The following is an 18,531-nucleotide window of genomic DNA, read 5'->3' as shown; positions in this document are numbered from 1 at the left end:
TACCCACAGCCTCCAAAGATTTACTATTCAACATATAATTATTTCATATAAATTTATAAGAAAAAAAACTTTAAAGAACTAAATAGATAATTGGACTAATGATAAATTCATATAAGATAAAACAAATAAAAATTTTAAATTGCTCTCAAAATCACTAATAATCATGTAAATATTAAAATCCTTACTTTTTTCACACTATTCAAAATGACAAATGAGGGAAAAGAAAAATGGACATTGTTATACCTGAAGGGTAAACTGGCAAAACCTATTTGGAAAGTAATTTATAAATATGTAGCAAAGTAGAAAATATTTACATATCACAGGATCCAGCAATTCCATTTCTAGGCATACACTCCAAATAAGCCTTTAGACATGTGCATAGCAGACATCAACACATTTTCACTTTTAATGAAAAGAATAAAGAAATCTCTAATCAATATGACATTAGATGGGCAATTTATTGTTCTATATGCTATAAATTTTCTAAATGAATAAATAGGATATGTATACATATATGTATATATATCAGGATATGTACCTCTTGCCAGCATAACACTAAATAATGAAAAACAGTTAAATCATATATGGAAGGACATAATTTTCATAAACTATTAATTATACTAAATATAGTATGTGTTATCTATGGATCTAAACATAAATAGCAAACAAAAATCTGTGCATGAGAGAGAGCATAAAAATAACAGAAGTTTAAGATTTTAGCAATGATAAGCATCACTTCATTGTTTAATTTTAAAAACAGAGCTTCGAAGCAAAAAATGGGAAATGTTAAATTTGCTAAATTGAGGTTGTTCCTAGATGTCCATGTATTATACTGCTTTCAGTACTTTGCATACAGTTGAAGGATTTTCGTTGTTTTAAGAATTGAAATAGAGATCAGAAGAGGTTGACTTGCAAAAGTAATGAGCACAGGCTTACTCTTTGTCCTGACTCCCTGGTCCCTGAGTGGCACGTGAACTCAGTTTTTTGTTTCTTACTACCTCCCATCCCACGTGCAATACCAGTCAGAATAAGCTGACATCAGCCAATCCCAAATTCTACCTGCTGACCTAATCTCACACCCCAATACCTCTTATGTCTCTCTTTGGGTTATAGTTTGAAGGAATAATTTCACCACGTGCTTGGATGAACCCTTAAGTGGCCAGTAGCTCAACTCAAAAATCTCCCCACACATGTCCACCAACTGACATTGCTAAAAACAGCTAGTTTTGCTCAAGATGCAGAGTTTTGTTTTCTTTTTTTTAAAGACACAATGACTTTTATACAGAGCAAAACAACTGAGGTGTCTTTTACTCTGAATGGGGATTGAAGGTCCAAAGACCAAGACTTTGAAGAGGCATCTACACCATTCCATCTTCTCCAGAGCCCCACTTCAGCTTGATTAGACTTTGAAGAAGACAGGCACAAGGTAAAAGTGATACAAGGAAATGCATTTCAAAACATATTTCTAAAGTACTTAGATCTATACTTTAGTACCTGTATTTTTAAAGCAATGCTTGTAAAGTACTTAGATGAATGACAACACAAAAGCCACTAGGTACGTACTAAGTATACTAATATGTGAAGTGAAGTGAAAGTCGCTCACTCATGTCCGACTCTTTGCGACCCAAAGAGAGTTCTCCAGGCCAGAACGCTGGAGTGGGTAGCCTTTTCCTTCTCCAGGAGGTCTTCCCAAACCAGGAATCGAACCAGGGTCTCCTGCATTGCAGGTGGATTCTTTACCAACTGAGCTATGAGGGAAGCCCACGAATACTGGAGTGGGTAGCTCCACTCCAAAGTATGGAGGTACACACTTAGTCTGTTTATTATTGTTCATACAGTAGACTGATGAGGATGCTCACTAGTAGTAAGATGCTGCTGCTGGTGCTGCTGCTGCTGCTAAGTCGCTGCAGTCATGTCTGACTCTGTGCGACCCCACAGATGGCAGCCCACTAGGCTCCTCTGTCCCTGGGATTCTCCAGGCAAGAACACTGGAGTGGGTTGCAGTTTCCTTCTCCAATGCATTAACGTGAAAAGTGAAAGTGAAATCGCTCAGTCGTGCCCGACTCTTAGCGACCCCATGGACTGCAGTCTACCAGGTTCCTCCGTCCATGGGATTTTCCAGGCAAGAGAACTGGAGTGGGGTGCCGTTGCCTTCTCCGAGTAGTAAGATATTGTCCTAGCAAATGTCTCTATATAAAGCGGCATGTGTGCATGGTACTGACAAATGAATTTTCTAAAAACTACTAGGAAAAAAATTGGCCTGTGTGGATGACATAAATACCTCCTATTGTAAGTTTAAGAAATAACTGACTTAAATCTCATATGTTCATGAAATGCATTCAACTTTTTCATCCCCCCCCCAAAAAAAAAAATTATGTGTATAGACATGGTGCCCGATTACTTAGTCACTAGAAACAAGCTCAAGTATCAAATATTGCATCCTAAAACATCCAAATAGTAAGCAAATATCTGTATTCCTTTAATAGAAACCAGTATTAAACTTCAGTATCAAATCAGACCTTTTCCAAAGGAGTGCATGCAGACAACCCAAGGGACCACGAGGTGGCAGCACGTCCCCACAATAGCACTGCTTCCGCACTGACTTGTTTATGCTCAGAAAGAAAACCTCAAGTGAGATGCTCCCATTAAATCCGAAGTGTTACCTTTAGGAAGAAATTCAGGATCAACTTAGCCCAAGTTTCCCTTCACCTTCCAAAAAAGAAACCTAAAGTTTCTGAAAAGTTAACAAGCAGTTTTCCAAAGTCAAACAAGCAGTTCATGGACAGAACTGGAATCAGAACCTCATCTTCTAGCCCCCAGGGCACACTCCCTAGTCGTGTAAAAATCTTTCAACATGCCCTTTCCCTACCCCAAAGCCTCCGCATGATGGTGGTCGCTAAGAGAAATGATGCTGTGGAATAAAACATGAATACTAGGCAACAAGCAGCTTTTTCTTGGGTCGTGCTCCTCCTTCTCTAGTTCCAGTCCTGACCTACAGGTCTTCCTATTTTCTAATCCCTTCCCACAACAAAATGGGAGCAATTTGGGTATCAATTCTTTTTTTTTCTTTTTCTTTTTCTTTTTTTTTTTTTGACAGGAACCTCATATGTTTAACTGCAAGATTAATGGATGTTGCTAAATTAAAGTAATATTAGACTATAAAATCTCACAACTTTGTAAAGCAACTATTCACCAATAAAAATTAGTAATAAAAAAAATAGGTAAATCTTTAAGTTGACTTCACTAACATTCTCCTTCAGGCTAAGTGCAGTCAGGGAACTAACCTTCCTAGTTTGCCCAGGTCTGAGCAGAATGTCACATTTTTTCCTGTATGCCCTTTAGGGAAGCTCCCACACCAACCTGGTTTATTTTACAACTCCGGTAAATCAAACCAGTTTTACACTTGTTTCTAACAAAACCTAGTTATTTTCTTAAAACTTGAATGTGTGTAATAATAGCCTACTCTTGCCAAATGCTTGCCAGTTTTCTGGGGTTCTGCCGTTTGACTCATAATCACCTATTGAGAGAAAATCTTTTCTTGTTCTCATGCTTCAAACCAATGAATTGAGGTTTAAAGAAGATAAGTGACTTACTCAAGATGATAAAATTAATGGTGGAGAAACTAGGTTTCAAGCCCAAATCTGTGGGTTCTTAGAGCCTGTGCCCTCATTCACTTCATGGTACCATTTCTCATCTAGACAGGATCTTGTTCTGTCTACAACCTGCGTTAGTGGAAATGTTCTATGTCTGCTCTGTCCCGTAGGGTAGTCCCTGGCAACATGGGACTGTTGAACATTTGGAATACAGCTTATGTGACTGAGAAACAGAAATTTTTACTTCATTTTAATTAATTTAAATATCAGCATGTGGCCAGTAGCTAATATATGGGATAGCAGAAGTCTAGGTGCGTGCATTAAGCACAGGCGGCTGCGACCGGCACACTAAGTGCAGCCGAGAGGAGCTACCCCACATCCGAGTTCAGGGGCAAAAGTCGGGAGGACCCCATGCCCGAAGAGCAGCGGCCAAAAGGAGTTACCCCACATCCATGGTCGGGGCAGTGGCTGAGAGTGCCAGACTGTGACGGCGCAGGAACGGCCGAGAGGAGCTACCCTGCGTCCAAGGTCAGGGGCGGAGACTAGAGGAGTTACCCCATGTCCGAGGTCAGGTCGGCGGCCGGGAGGAGCTATCCCACCCCCCCAAACCCAGGGGTCATGGCAGGGAGGAGCTACCCCACACCCTTACGCCCGAGGCCAGGGGCAGCGGCTGGGAGGACCAACCCCGCTTTCAAGGAGCCCTGGCTGTGCAGGCCCAGAAGGGCCTAGAGGAGCTATCCCACGTTGAAGGTCAGGAAGGGCAGTGGTGAGATACCCCTCGTCCAAGGTAAGGAGCAGCGGCTGCGCTTTGCTGGAGTAGCTGTGAAGAGATACCCTACGCCCAAGTTAAGAGAAACCCAAGTAAAACAGTAGGTGTTGCAAGAGGGCAGACACACTAAAACCATACGCACAGGAAACTAGTCAATCTAATCACACTAGGACCACAGCCTTGTCTAACTCAATGAAACTAAGCCATGTCCGTGGGGCAACACAAGACAGGCGGGTCATGGTGGAGAGATCTGACAGAATGTGGTCCACTGGAGAAGGGAATGGCAAACCACTTCAGTATTCTTGCCTTGAGAACCCCATGAACAGTATGAAAAGGCAAAATGATAGGATACTGAAAGAGGAACTTCCCAGGTCAGTAGGTGCCCAATATGCTACTGGAGATCAGTGGAGAAATAACTCCAAAAAGAATGAAGGGATGGAGCCAAAGCAAGAAGAATACCCAGCTGTGGATGTGACTGGTGATAGAAGCAAGGTCCAATGCCCTAAAGAGCAATGTTGCATAGGAATGTGGAATGTCAGGTCCATGAATCAAGGCAAATTGGAAGTGGTCAAACAAGAGATGGCAAGAATGAATGTCGACATTCTAGGAATCAGCAAACTAAAATGGACTGGAATGGGTGGATTTAACTCAGATGACCATTATATCTACTACTGCAGGCAGGAATCCCTCAGAAGAAATGGAGTAGCCATCATGGTCAACAAAAGAGTCCGAAATGCAGTACTTGGATGCAATCTCAAAAACGACAGGATTATCTCTGTTCATTTCCAAGGCAAACCATTCAGTATCACAGTAATCCAAGTCTATGCCCCAAACAGTAACGCTGAAGAAGCTGACGTTGAACGGTTCTATGAAGACCTACAAGACCTTTAGGACACCCAAAAAAGATGTCCTTTTCATTATAGAGGACTGCAATGCAAAGTAGGAAATCAAGAAACACCTGGAGTAACAGGCAAATTTTGCCTTGGAATACGGAATGAAGCAGGGCAAAGACTAATAGAGTTTTGCCAAGAAAATGCACTGGTCATAGCAAACACCCTCTTCCAACAACACAAGAGAAGACGCTACACATTGACATCACCAGATGGTCAACACCGAAATCAGATTGATTATATTCTTTGCAGCCAAAGATGGAGAAGCTCTATACAGTCAACAAAAACAAGACTGGGAGCTGACTGTCGCTCAGATCATGAACTCCTTATTGCCAAATTCAGACTTAAATTAAAGAAAGTAGGGAAAACCATTAGACCATTCAGGTATGACCTAAATCAAATCCCTTATGATTATACAGTGGAAGTGAGAAATAGATTTAAGGGCCTAGATCTGATAGATAGAGTGCCTGATGAACTATGGACAGAGGTTCGTGACATTGTACAGGAGACAGGGATTAAGATCATCCCCATGAAAAATAAATGCAAAAAAGCAAAATGACTGTGTGGGGAGGCCTTACAAATAGCTGTGAAAAGAAGAGAAGCGAAAAGCAAAGGAGAAAAGGAAAGACGTAAGCATCTGAATGCAAAATTCCAAAGAATAGCAAGGAAAGACAAGAAAGCCTTCCTCAGCGATCAATGCAAAGAAATAGAGGAAAACAACAGAATGGGAAAGACTAGCGATCTCTTCAAGAAAATTAGAGATACCAAGGGAACATTTCATGCAAAGATGGGCTCGATAAAGGAGAGAAATGGTATGGACCTAACAGAAGCAGAAGATATTAAGAAGAGGTGGCAAGAATACACAGAAGACTGTACAAAAAAGAGCTTCACGACCCAGGTAATAATGATGGTGTGATCACTGACCTAGAGCTAGACATCCTGAATGTGAAGTCAAGTGGGCTTTAGAAAGCATCACTATGAACAAAGCTAGTGGAGGTGATGGAATTCCAGTGGAGCTATTTCAAATCCTGAAAGATGATGCTGTGAAAGTGCTGTACTCAATATGCCAGCAAATTTGGTAAACTCAGCAGTGGCCACAGGACTGGAAAAGGTCAGTTTTCATTCCAATCCCAAAGAAAGGCAATGCCAAAGAATGCTCAAACTACCACACAATGGCACTCATCTCACAAGCTAGTAAAGTAATGCTCAAAATTCTCCAAGCCAGACTTCAGCAATATGTGAACTGTGAACTTCCTGATGTTCAAGCTGGTTTTAGAAAAGGCAGAGGAACTGGAGATCAAATTGCCAACATCTGCTGGATCATGGAAAAAGCAAGAGAGTTCCAGAAAAACATCTATTTCTGCTTTATTGACTACACCAGGCCTTTGACTGTGTGGATCACAATACACGGTGGAAAATTCTGAAAGAGATGGGAATACCAGACCACCTGACCTGCCTCTTGAGAAACCTATATGCAGGTCAGGAGGCAACAGTTAGAACTGGACATGAAACAACAGGCTGGTTACAAATAGGAAAAGGAGTTCGTCAAGGCTGTATATTGTCACCCTGCTTATTTAACTTATACGCAGAGTACATCATGAGAAACGCTGGACTGGAAGAAACACAAGCTGGAATCAAGATTGCCGGGAGAAATCTCAATAACCTCAGATATGCAGATGACACCACCCTTATGGCAGGAAGTGAAGAGAAACTAAAAAGCCTCTTAATGAAAGTGAAAGTGGACAGTGAAAAAGTTGGCTTAAAGCTCAACATTCAGAAAATAAAGATCATGGCATCCGGTCCCATCACTTCATGGGAAATAGATGGGGGAAACAGTGGAAACAGTGTAAGACTTTATTTTTGTGGGCTCCAAAATCACTGGAGATGGTGACTGCAGCCATGAAATTAAAAGACGCTTACTCCTTGGAAGGAAAGTTATGACCAACCTAGATAGCATATTCAAAAGCAGAGACATTACTTGTCCAATAAAGATCTGTCTAGTCAAGGCTATGATTTTTCCTGTAGTCACGTATGGATGTGAGATTTGGACTGTGAAGAAGGCTGAGCGCCGAAGAATTAATGCTTTTGAACTGTGGTGTTGGAGAAGACTCTTGAGAGTCCTTTGGACTGCAAGGAGATCCAACCAGTCCATTCTGAAGGAGATCAACCCTGGGATTTCTTTGGAAGGAATGATGCTAAAGCTGAAACTCCAGTACTTTGGCCACCTCATGCAAAGAGTTGATTCATTGGAAAAGACCCTGATGCTCGGAGGGATTGGAGGCAGGAGGAGAAGGGGACGACATAGGATGAGATGGCTGGATGGCATCACTGACTCGATGGACGTGAGTCTCGGTAAACTCCGGGAGTTGGTGATGGACAGGGAGGCCTGGCGTGCTGCGATTCATGGGGTCGCAAAGAGTCGGACACGACTGAGCGACTGAACTGAACTGAGGTGCGTGACATCCACACACAGGCAGACCTCACTGATGTTGCAGGCTTGGTTCCAGACCACCACAGTATAAGCTGAATATCAAAACAAAGTGAGTCACATGAATTTTTTGGTTTTCCCGTGCATATAAAAGTTACTTGTACAGTATAGCATAGTCGATTAAGTATGCAATAGCATCTTATCAAAAAACAGTATACGTACCTGAATTTTAAAATATTGCTAACAAAAGAAAACGCTAACAACATCTGAACCTCCAGCAACCCGCAATCCTTCTACTGGTGGAGGGGTTTGCCTTGATATTGATGGCTGCTCACTGATCAGGGTGGTGGTTGCTGAAGGTTGGGGTGACTATTGCAGTTCACAATAAGACAACAATGAATTTCGCCACATCAATCAACTGTCCCTTTCACGAATGGTTTCTCTGTAGTATGTGATACTATTTGATAGTTTCATACCCACAGTAGAATTTCTTTCAGTTTTGGAGTCAATCTTCTCAAACCCTGTCAGTGCTTTATCAATTAAGTTTATGCGTTTATTCTAAATCCTTTGATGTCACATCAGCAATCAAGTTCACCGTCTTATATGGGTGCAGTTCATGGTGCCCCAGAGCAATTGCAATAGTAACATCAAAGATCACTGATCACAGATCACCAACAGCAAGTATAATAATAACAGGAAAGTTTGAAATATTTCAAGAATTATCTAAATGTGACACAGAGACATGAAATGAACAAATGTTGCTGGAAAAATGGCTCCATTAGACCTGCTCCATTCAGGGTTGCCACAAACCTTCAATTTGTAAAAACTGCAGTATTTGCAAAGTACAATAAAAGGAAGTGCAATAAAACAAGGTGTACCTGTTGCATAATAAAAAGAGAAAGAATATTAGAATCAACTACCAGCTGTGTGAACTGGAGTGACATTTTAGCTTCAAATCTCTAATATTCAATTGACTCCTGTATAAAATGAGGATGATTATAACTATACCAGACAGTTGTTATGTTTTAATCAGATACATAAACTATTTTGAACGAATATCACTAAACATGTTTCATCTGCCCCTTAAAGATTTAAAGTATTTAGGCAGGAAATTACATAAGCGCCACTTAGCACTTCTTCCAATATATGACAATTCACATCAGAAAAGTTTTCAGTGTTTCTCCTCAATTTGGGTTCTTTCACTATATTCTCTCTTAAAATTATTGTTAGGTTTAAACTTTGAATGACAAATGTAAAGCACCCCACAGTTATCTCAGTGATATGGTTTCTTTTCCCCCTTACCTCCCTTAAGATTTGTATTATTTGTCTTTTAAACCCCACTAAATATCCTTGGTGAAGAGGGTGTCAGACTTTATTTTGGGGGGCTCCAAAATCACTGCAGATGGTGACTGCAGCCATGAAATTAAAAGACGCTTACTCCTTGGAAGAAAAGTTATGACCAACCTAGATAGCATATTAAAAAGCAGAGACATTACTTTGCCAACAAAGGTCCATCTAGTCAAGGCCCCGCCCATCAGAATAAGATCCAGTTGCCCCCACAGTCAGTCTCCCCCACCAGGAAGCTTCCATAAGCCTCCTTTCCTTATCCATCAGAGGAAAGACAGAATGAAAACGACAATCACAGAAAACTAATCAAACTGATCACATGGACCACAGCCTTGTCTAATTCAATGAAACTATGACCAATGCCCTGTAAGGCCACCCAAGACAAACAGGTCATTGTGGAGAGTACTGACAAAACGTGGTCTAGTGGAGAAGGGAATGACAAACCACTTCGGTATTATTGCCTTGAGAACACCATGAACAATATGAAAAGGCAAAAAGATAGGACACTGAAAGATGAACTCCCCAGGTCGGCAGGTGCCCAATATGCTACTAGAGAAGAGTGGAGAAATAACTACAGAAAGAATGAAGAGATGGAGCCAAAGCAAAAACAATGCTCAGTTGTGACTGGTGATGGAAGTAAAGTCCGATGCTATAAAGAACAATATTGCATAGGAACCTGGAATGTTAGGTCCGTGAATCAAGGTAAATTGGAAGTGATCAAACAGGAGATGGCAAGAGTGAATATTGACATTTTAGGAATCAGTGAACTAAAATGGACTGGAATGGGTAAATTTAATTCAGATGACCATTGTATCTAGTACTGTGGGCAAAAATCTCTTATAAGAAATGGAGTAGCCCTCATAGTCAACCAAAAAGTCTGAAATGCAGTACTTGGGTGCAATCTCAAAAACAAAAGAATGATCTCTGTGTTTCCAATGCAAACCATTCAATGTCACAGTAATCCAAGTTTATGCCCCAACCACTAATGCAGAAGAAGCTGAGTTGAATGGTTCTATGAAGACAAGACCTTCTAGAACTAACACCAAAAAAAAGAAGTCCTTTTCATCATAGGAGGCTGGAATACAAAAGTAGGAAGTCACGAGATACCTGGAGTAAAGGCAAGTTTGGCCTTGGAGTACAAAACGAAGCAGAACAAAGGCTAATAAAGTTTTGCCAAGAGAACGCACTGGTCATAGCAAACACCGTCTTCCATCAACACAAGAGAAGATTCTACACATGGACATCACCAGATGGTCAATACCAAAATCGGATTGATTATATTCTTTGCAGCTGAAGATGGAAAAGCTCCATACAGTCGCAAAAAAAAAAAAAAAAAAAAACACCAAAGATGACTGTGGCTCAGATCACGAACTCCTTACTTCAAAATTCAAACTTAAATTGAAGAAAGTAGGGAAAACCACTAGACCATTCAGGTATGACCTAAATAAAATGCCTTATAATTATATAGTGAAAGTGACAAATAGATTCAAGGGATTAGATCTGATAGACAGAGTGCCTGAAAAACTATGGATGGAGGTTTGTGACATTGTACAGGAGGCAGTGATCAAGACCATCCCCCAAAATAAGAAAGGCAAAATGGTTGTCTGAGGAGTCCTTACAAATAGCTGAGAATAAAAGAGAAGCAAAAGGCAAAGGAGAAAAGGAAAGATATACCCATTTGAATGCAGAGTTCCAAAGAATAGCAAGGAGAGATAAGAAAGCCTTCCTCAGTGATCAATGCAAAGTACAGTAGAACAATAGAATGGGAAAGACTGGAGATCTCTTCAAGAAAATTAGAGATACCAAGGGAACATTTCATGCAAAGATGGGCACAGTAAAGGACACAAATGGTATGGACCTAACAGAAGCAGAAGATATTAAGAAGAGGTGACAAGAATACACAGAAGAACTGTACAAAAAAGATCTTCAAAGATCTTCATAACCATGATGATGTGATCACTCACCTTGAGCCAGAAATCCTGGAGTGTGAAGTCAAGTGGCCCTTAGGAAGTATCACTATGAACAAAGCTAGCGGAGGTGATGGAATTCTGTTGAGCTGTTTCAAATCCTAAACGATGATGCTGTGAAAGTGCTGCACTCAATATGCCAGCAAATTTGGAAAACTCAGCAGTAGCCACAGGACTGGAAAAGGTCAGTTTCATTCCAATCTCAAAGAAAGGCAATGCCAAAGAATATCCAAACTACCACAGAATTGCACTCATCTCACACACCAGCAAAGTAATGCTCAAAATTCTCCAAGCCAGGCTTCAGCAGTACATGAACTGAGAACTTCCAGATGTTCAAGATGAATTTAGAAAAGGCAGAGGAACCAGAGAGCAAATTGCCAAAATCCATTGGATCATGGAAAAAGCAAGAGAGTTCTAGAAAAACATCTACTTCTCCTTTATTGACTGCCAAAACCTTTGACTGTTTTGCTGTGTGGATCACAACAAACTGTGGAAAATTCTTCAAGAGATGGGAAACCTCCTGAGAAATCTGTATTTAGGTCAAGAAACAAAATTTAGAAATGGACATGGAACAATATACTGGTTCCAAATCATGAAAGGATTATGTCAAGGAAGGATGTATATTGTCACCCTGCTTATTTAACTTATATGCAGAGTACATCATGGGAAATGCCGGGCTGGTTGAAGCACAAGCTGGAATCAAGATTGCTGGGAAAATATCAATAACCTCAGATATGTAGATATGTAGATGACACCACCCTTATGGCAGAAAGTAAAGAACTAAAGCCCCTCTTGATGAAAGTGAAAAAGGAGAGTGAAAAAGTTGGCTTAAAACTCAAGATTCAAAACACAAAGATCATGGCATCTGGTCACATCACTTCACAGCAAATAGATGGGGAAACAATGGAAAGAGTGACAGACTTTATATTGGGGAGCTCCAAAATCACTGCAGATGGTGATTGCAGCCGTGAAATTAGAAGATGCTTGCTCCTTGGAAGAAAAGCTATGACCAACCTAGACAGCATATTAAAAAGCAGAGACATTACTTTGCCAACAGAGGTCCTTCTAGTCAAAGCTATGGTTTTTCCAGTGGTCATGTATGGATGTGAGAGTTGGACTGTGAAGAAAGCTGAGTGCCGAAGAATTGATGCTTTTGGACTGTGGTGTTGGAGAAGACTCTTGAGAGTCCCTTGGACTGCAAGGAGATCTAACAAGTCCATTCTAAAGGAGATCAGTCCTGGGTGTTCATTGGAAGGACTGATGCTAAAGCTGAAACTCCCATACTTTGGCCACCTCATGTGAAGAGTTGACTCATTGGAAAAGACTCTGATGTCGGGAGGGATTGGGGGCAGGAGGAGAAGGGGACGACAGAGGATGAGATGGCTGGATGGCATCACTGACTCGACGGACGTGAGTTTGGGTGAACTCCGAGAGTTGATGATGCACAGGGAGGCCTGGCGTGCTGCAATTCTTAGGGTCGCAAAGAGTCGGACACAACTGAGTGACTGAACTGAACTGAACTGAAGCTACATAGTTCATCTGCATTTTTTTTCAAATAGTTGCAAATATTTTTTTAAATTATAATACATTTATTGAAAGCAGTTTGTGTGTAAGTGGACCTGCACAGTGCAGATCATTGTTGTTCAAGAGTCAACACTATAGTCATATGCTATAGTACTGGATTTACGGCTTAAGCATTTGAGTTTTGAAAAACATAATTCAGTCCATACCACTTTTCATTCCTTTTCTTATCCATTGTATTAGCTAAGACTTACTGTTGGATGTTGAAAGGTTGTGTAATGGGGACTTCCAAGCATTGTTCCTAATTCTAGTAAGAACGTTTTTGCTTTCTCACCATAAATATGATCTCAGCTCTATATTTTTGGTAGATGTTACTTCTCAAGTTAAGGAAATTCTCCTCTATTCCTAGCCTGCTAAGAGCTCCTTTATTTTTATGGTTTGTACCATCACCACACGTATTATTCAGGTTCAAAATGATGAGACACACCTTCTTTGCTGCACCCTTCTCATACTAATCAGTTACCGTGTTCTGGGTATTATACTTATATTTTTAAATAAGCCTTTTTAAAATTACATTGGCATACTTCAAGCCCCATCAATAACATAAACTGATAAAGCAGTATCCCTGACTCCAATCTTACATCCTTCAAATATATTTTCCATATAGCCCTAAGAAGACTTTCCTTGATTACCAACACCCACTCTCAGGCACCCCACCTTACAGTCTCCATATTTATTCTTTGTGTGCATTAAACAATAAATTAAAATTTCTGGATTTCAATTACATGTCCAATGATTTGATTCCAACATTAAATTGTAAGTTCTCTAAAGAATATTTATACCTAAGCCTACCACAAGATCAGATGATGTTAGAGATTAAATAAAATTAATAGAATAAATGAAGATACAGAGGCAAGTAAGAAAATTTTGAATCACATTCTATTTTGATAACTGCCTAGCTTCTATTCTTTTATTAAATATTCCTTATATAATTAATATAGGAAAAAATATGAAGGTTCATTTATGGAAATGATTGCTCAAAAATTTTGTATATTTTTATCTCCCACTTTGGTTTTTTATATTAGGACCCAGGAGCAAGCAGGTCCTCAGAGCACTCCCCTATGGCTGACACACTCAATATACAATTTCCCAAGCTGATGTATAAAATGAAGATTATTTATTGTTTGTTTCTTATTATTGTTACCTTTTGATACAGCATATATAAAATAGTTGATTCAAGTGAAAATTCAACAATGGTTATAAAAGATTAGTAAACAGAAACCTCAATTAAATGGAATTGAAGGATAAAAGTTGGGAGTTTTCACACCTACAACAAAGCAGAGCCCAATGGGAAGGACAAAGACTCCTCTTCTTTCCTATGAAAGACTCAGCCAATGAAAAATCAGGGATTCTTTGTTCACTGCAGCACCTGTTGACTTAAAAAAAAATACACATCTGAGAGTCATGAGTCAAATTGTATTTGGGGCAAAATGAAGTCTATAGTCTGGGAGACAGCACCTCAGATAGCTCTGAAAAACTACTCCAAAGATGCAGTATATATGTGATTTTGTTGAAGGTGTGTACATATTTTTTGCACATATTTTTTTTTGTTCAAAAATCAAGCACACATTTTTTGAAGATTTCTGCTGCTTACAAGGAACAGTTATCACCATGGATTTTAGTGTTTTTCTACATGTGAGGAGACACAAAAATTGGGTTAGTAAAATCAGCTCCTGAAAATATCTAATTATCTGAAGACCTGTTCTCCCAGTTTTTTCCAGAGCACAGAATGCCTCATTTCTGTTCTCTACCCTGAACTCCATTCAGAGAGTGTTGAAAATCAGCAGCTGTGTCAGTACTTGATCTAATCCTTGTAGAGGTATATGGCAAATGCCAATTTGTAGTTTACATGCTCAATCTTTCTTTCTTCTTCTTTAAAAGATTTCTCTTTCCATTGTCATTCGGGAACTTGAATGTGTCTTGCCATGGTGGCAGACCTTGAACTGCAACTCTGTGCTTCTCCTGCATGTTTACTGGAGAAATATCTGGCAGTCTATTTGTTTCAGGTCAACATTGCCGTGGCCCCCACAGGGACCAGACAAGATTCCCAACAGCTCTAGGGCTGGTGTGCAAACAGGTGAAGTACCCTCTTTTGAGCCCATTGTTGATTACTGTTTTACCTACCAACTCTGGAGAGTAAAGATGTGTTTATCCTGGAACTGAGCTTTCACCCTCATTGCATTTGAAGCACTCTGGCTTTATTTGGGATCTATTTAAATGTTTTGACTTTCTGGTTAATATGTGGTTCTTTAGGTTATTAGTCATTTGGCACTTTGGTGTGATTTGAGATCAGACTCTTCCATGGAAACTGACCAGCCTGTTCCCTGCAGAACAGAGGTTGCTTCTCCTAAGGTGGCTAGCCTTCAACCCATTTTTTTAATTAATTTATTTATTTTAATTGGAGGCTAATTACAGTATTGTGGTGGTTTTTGCCATACATCAATGTGAACAGGGCTTTTTTTCTCTGAAACAATGGTGGCTTTTTCAGGCTTTGATCCATTCCTTTGGAAGGGCTACAAGAAGATTACTCTTTTTCCCTGGCAAAAACTCAGCCAGTGAAAAACCAAGAACTCTGTTCACTACAGAGTTCCCAACTTCATCTTTCTTCTATAAAGTGGTTCTCCTTCCCTTGGCATGCAGAGACTTGCATATGGCTCGCCATGATTACAGACCACAAATTTTAATTCTGTGCTGATCCCAAACAAGCCTATATTTGCTAGAGAAAGACCTGGTAGTCTGTTTGTTTCAGGTCAAAACCCTTTAGCATGTCAGAGAAATTAGTAATAATTCAGGAATCATTTACTTTAAAAAGTAAGTTGCACATTCCAATGATTGTGTATAAAATGTGTTATTCACTCACTCATGTTTGACTCTTTGTCATGTATAGACTGTAGCCCTCCAGGCTCTTCTGTCTATGGAAATCTCCAGGAAAGAATGCTAGAGTGGGTGTCCATTTACTTCTTCATGAGATCTTCTCAACCCAAGGATTAAACCTGGGTCTCCAGCATTGCAGGCAGATTCTTTACAGTCTGAGCCATCCGGGATTGTGTATAAGGGAAGGACCCATTTCAAAACTAACATTGGACAAAATAATTGTTTAAACACGATAATAATGTATAAAAATAGTGTTCAGAAAAATGTCATAAAAACAAATAGAAAAAACAATTTTGTGAAATAAACTGTTTGGGGAAACAGTGAAAACAGTGTCAGACTTTATTTTGGGGGGCTCCAAAATCACTGCAGATGGTGATTGCAGCCATGAAATTAAAAGATGCTTGCTCCTTGGAAGGAAAGTTATGACCAACCTAGATAGCATATTCAAAAGCAGAGACATTACTTTGCCAACAAAGGTCCATCTAGTCAAGGCTATGGTTTTTCCAGTGGTCATGTATGGATGTGAGAGTTGGACTGTGAAGAAGGCTGAGCGCCTAAGAATTGATGCTTTGAACTGCGGTGTTGGAGAAGACTCTTGAGAGTCCCTTGGACTGCAAGGAGATCCAACCAGTCCATTCTGAAGGAGATCAGCCCTAGGATTTCTTTGGAGGGAATGATGCTGAAGCTGAAACTCCAGGACTTTGGCCACCTCATGCGAAGAGTTGACTCATTGGAAAAGACTCTGATGCTGGGAGGGATTGGAGGCAGGAGGAGAAGGGGACGACAGAGAATGAGATGGCTGGATGGCATCACTGACTCGATGGACATGAGTTTGAGTGAACTCCGGGAGTTGGTGATGGACAGGGAGGCCTGGCGTGCTGCGATTCATGGGGTCACAAAGAGTCTTACAGGACTGAGCGACTGAACTGAACTGAACTAGATTAGTGTGAAGATTCATCTTGGACAATGCTTCTGAGCATCTCCAGAGCATCTCCAATATCCAAGACATTTACGTTTGACAATGCTCACATGGAAATAAAGTTCTATATGGAAAGAATATATTACCTTTAAAAAGCTTTTGATAATATTTCTATGATACTCAGGAGAATAAATTCATTGATGACCAGAGGAGTACAAAATAAACAGACACCACTCATTAGTGGAAGAGAAATAATAATCACAGAATAGTACTTTTTTTCTCCAAAAGTTTGTTTAGAGCTTCTTTGACATCTTTGTTTCTCAGAGAGTAAATCAAAGGATTCAACATGGGAGTGAGTAGAGTGTAACACAAGGAGGCCACTTTACTGAGCTCAGGAAATGTGTCAGGAGTGAGATACATAAAAAAGACAGCACCATACAGTACACTCACGACTCCCAGGTGAGAGGTGCAAGTGGAGAAGGCTTTCTTACGACCTTCGGTGGAGGGTATCTTTAGAACTGTGGACACAATGTACAAATATGAAATAACAATAACTATGATGGTAGGCAAGGTAATGAGGCCAGATAAGGTGAAAGAAACCATTCTCCGCATGAAGAGGTCAGAACAAGATAGTCTCTGAAGTGGGCGAGTGTCACAGTAAAAATGATCAATGTCCCGAGAAGCACAAAAGGATAAAGTAAATGTCATGCTGGTCTGAAGAATTGAGCTGATACAGCCAAAAAAATAGGAACCAGCCACCAACTGAACACAGAGACATGTTGACATCTGGACAGTGTAGAGGAGAGGATTGCAGATGGCAATGAAGCGGTCATAGGCCATGACTGCCAGGAGAAACCCCTCGGTCACAATGAAGAAGACAAAGAGAAAGAGCTGGGTCACACAGCCTGCATAGGAGATGGACTTGCTCACAGACCAGAAGTTGATCATAGCCTTGGGTGCAATAACAGATGAATAGAAGAGATCAACGAAGGACAGGTTGCCTAGAAAGAAATACATTGGTGTGTTCAGCCGGGGATCAGTTATAATAATGACCATCAGGCCAACATTCCCTAGAAGGATCATGGCATAGACAAGCAGAAAAAGCAGGAAGAGGAGAATGTGGAGCTCTGGGTGGACCCTGAAGCCTACAAGAATGAAGTCAGTCACATCTGAGTAGTTGCTTGTTCCCCTGTCACCCATGGCAGAAACCTGCAGAGAGGTACAAAGCAAAATAAGCAAATGAACTCTTGGCTGTCATCCCAGTTACAAATCATCTCTTACTGTATTAGGAGTCACAAAACTGTTCTAAAATCATTATTTATTTTCACCTTAAAAGTTACTAATTTATACGAGTGGTGAAATTAGATCTTTTCCTTCTGGATCTAATACAATGTCTTCCCACCAAATACCTTTCACAGTGCATGTATCACTTCTGTATATATTTCCAACTCATAATTTATGCAATAAATGTAATGTCAGGAAATAGAGATTGCAAGAGAGCACAAATATTTCAATAAATGACATTTTGGAAGCAATTTTGGAGTCTGAGTTTGGAGATAAGGGCCTCAGTAGTCTAGTTTAGGAAAATTTAGTTTGGCAGGCATAGAGTACCAGCAGATACGAAGAAAATGATTGAATTTTAAGATACCTAAAAGGTGCAATTATTTTTTGTGGTTAATGGAAACCATGGATTCTGATATAATGTGTATACTCACAAAGAAATATTTGTGCACAACCAAACACAAAAATTATCAGCACTTGTATGCTAGAATTTCTTCAGATGAGCCTCAAAATTTGTTTCATAAAAAAAATTTTTCCTTCATTTTTTCAACTGACCGCTCATAGTAAAGAAAGAGACTTATTCTGTCTAGATAGACTTATTTAGAAATGGATACTGAACAAAAGATACATAACATTCTTATTTACCTGGAATATAACTTTCACAGTCCTCATCAGTTTATTTACTAGACACTTCAAATAAGATCACTCTTCTCCCCAGGGATTTATATATATGAACCTGTGTAGACAACAACAATAATAGAAAACATTATGTGGCATCTTTTATAGGCCATTTCTCTAAATGCTTGCATAATAGCTCATTTAACACATACAACAATAATATGAGGTGAGTGTTATTGTATTCCCCAGTTTACAGTAAGGAAA

At 39.9% G+C, this 18,531-nt stretch overlaps 1 protein-coding gene across 1 annotated transcript; it reads right to left on the bottom strand.

Moving 5' to 3' along the window:
- Positions 1 to 16,626: 16,626 nt before the first annotated feature.
- LOC102415746 (olfactory receptor 9K2) lies at positions 16,627 to 17,583 on the bottom strand. Its single transcript, XM_025282433.3, has one exon. The coding sequence runs from the start codon at positions 17,566 to 17,568 to the stop codon at positions 16,627 to 16,629; it is 942 nt and encodes a 313-aa protein (XP_025138218.3). The 5' UTR covers positions 17,569 to 17,583.
- Between the last annotated feature and the right edge of the window lie 948 nt (positions 17,584 to 18,531).

The sequence above is a fragment of the Bubalus bubalis genome, chromosome 4, assembly GCF_019923935.1.
Source record: "Bubalus bubalis isolate 160015118507 breed Murrah chromosome 4, NDDB_SH_1, whole genome shotgun sequence".
NCBI lineage: Eukaryota > Metazoa > Chordata > Mammalia > Artiodactyla > Bovidae > Bubalus > Bubalus bubalis.
The sequence above is the reverse complement of the archived record's forward strand: the minus strand, read 5'-3'. Positions and strand labels throughout refer to the sequence as shown.

Coding starts and splice junctions, on each gene's coding strand:
- LOC102415746 (XM_025282433.3), bottom strand. CDS start 17,568: ATGGGTGACAGGGGAACAAGCAACTACTCAGATGTGACTGACTTCATT.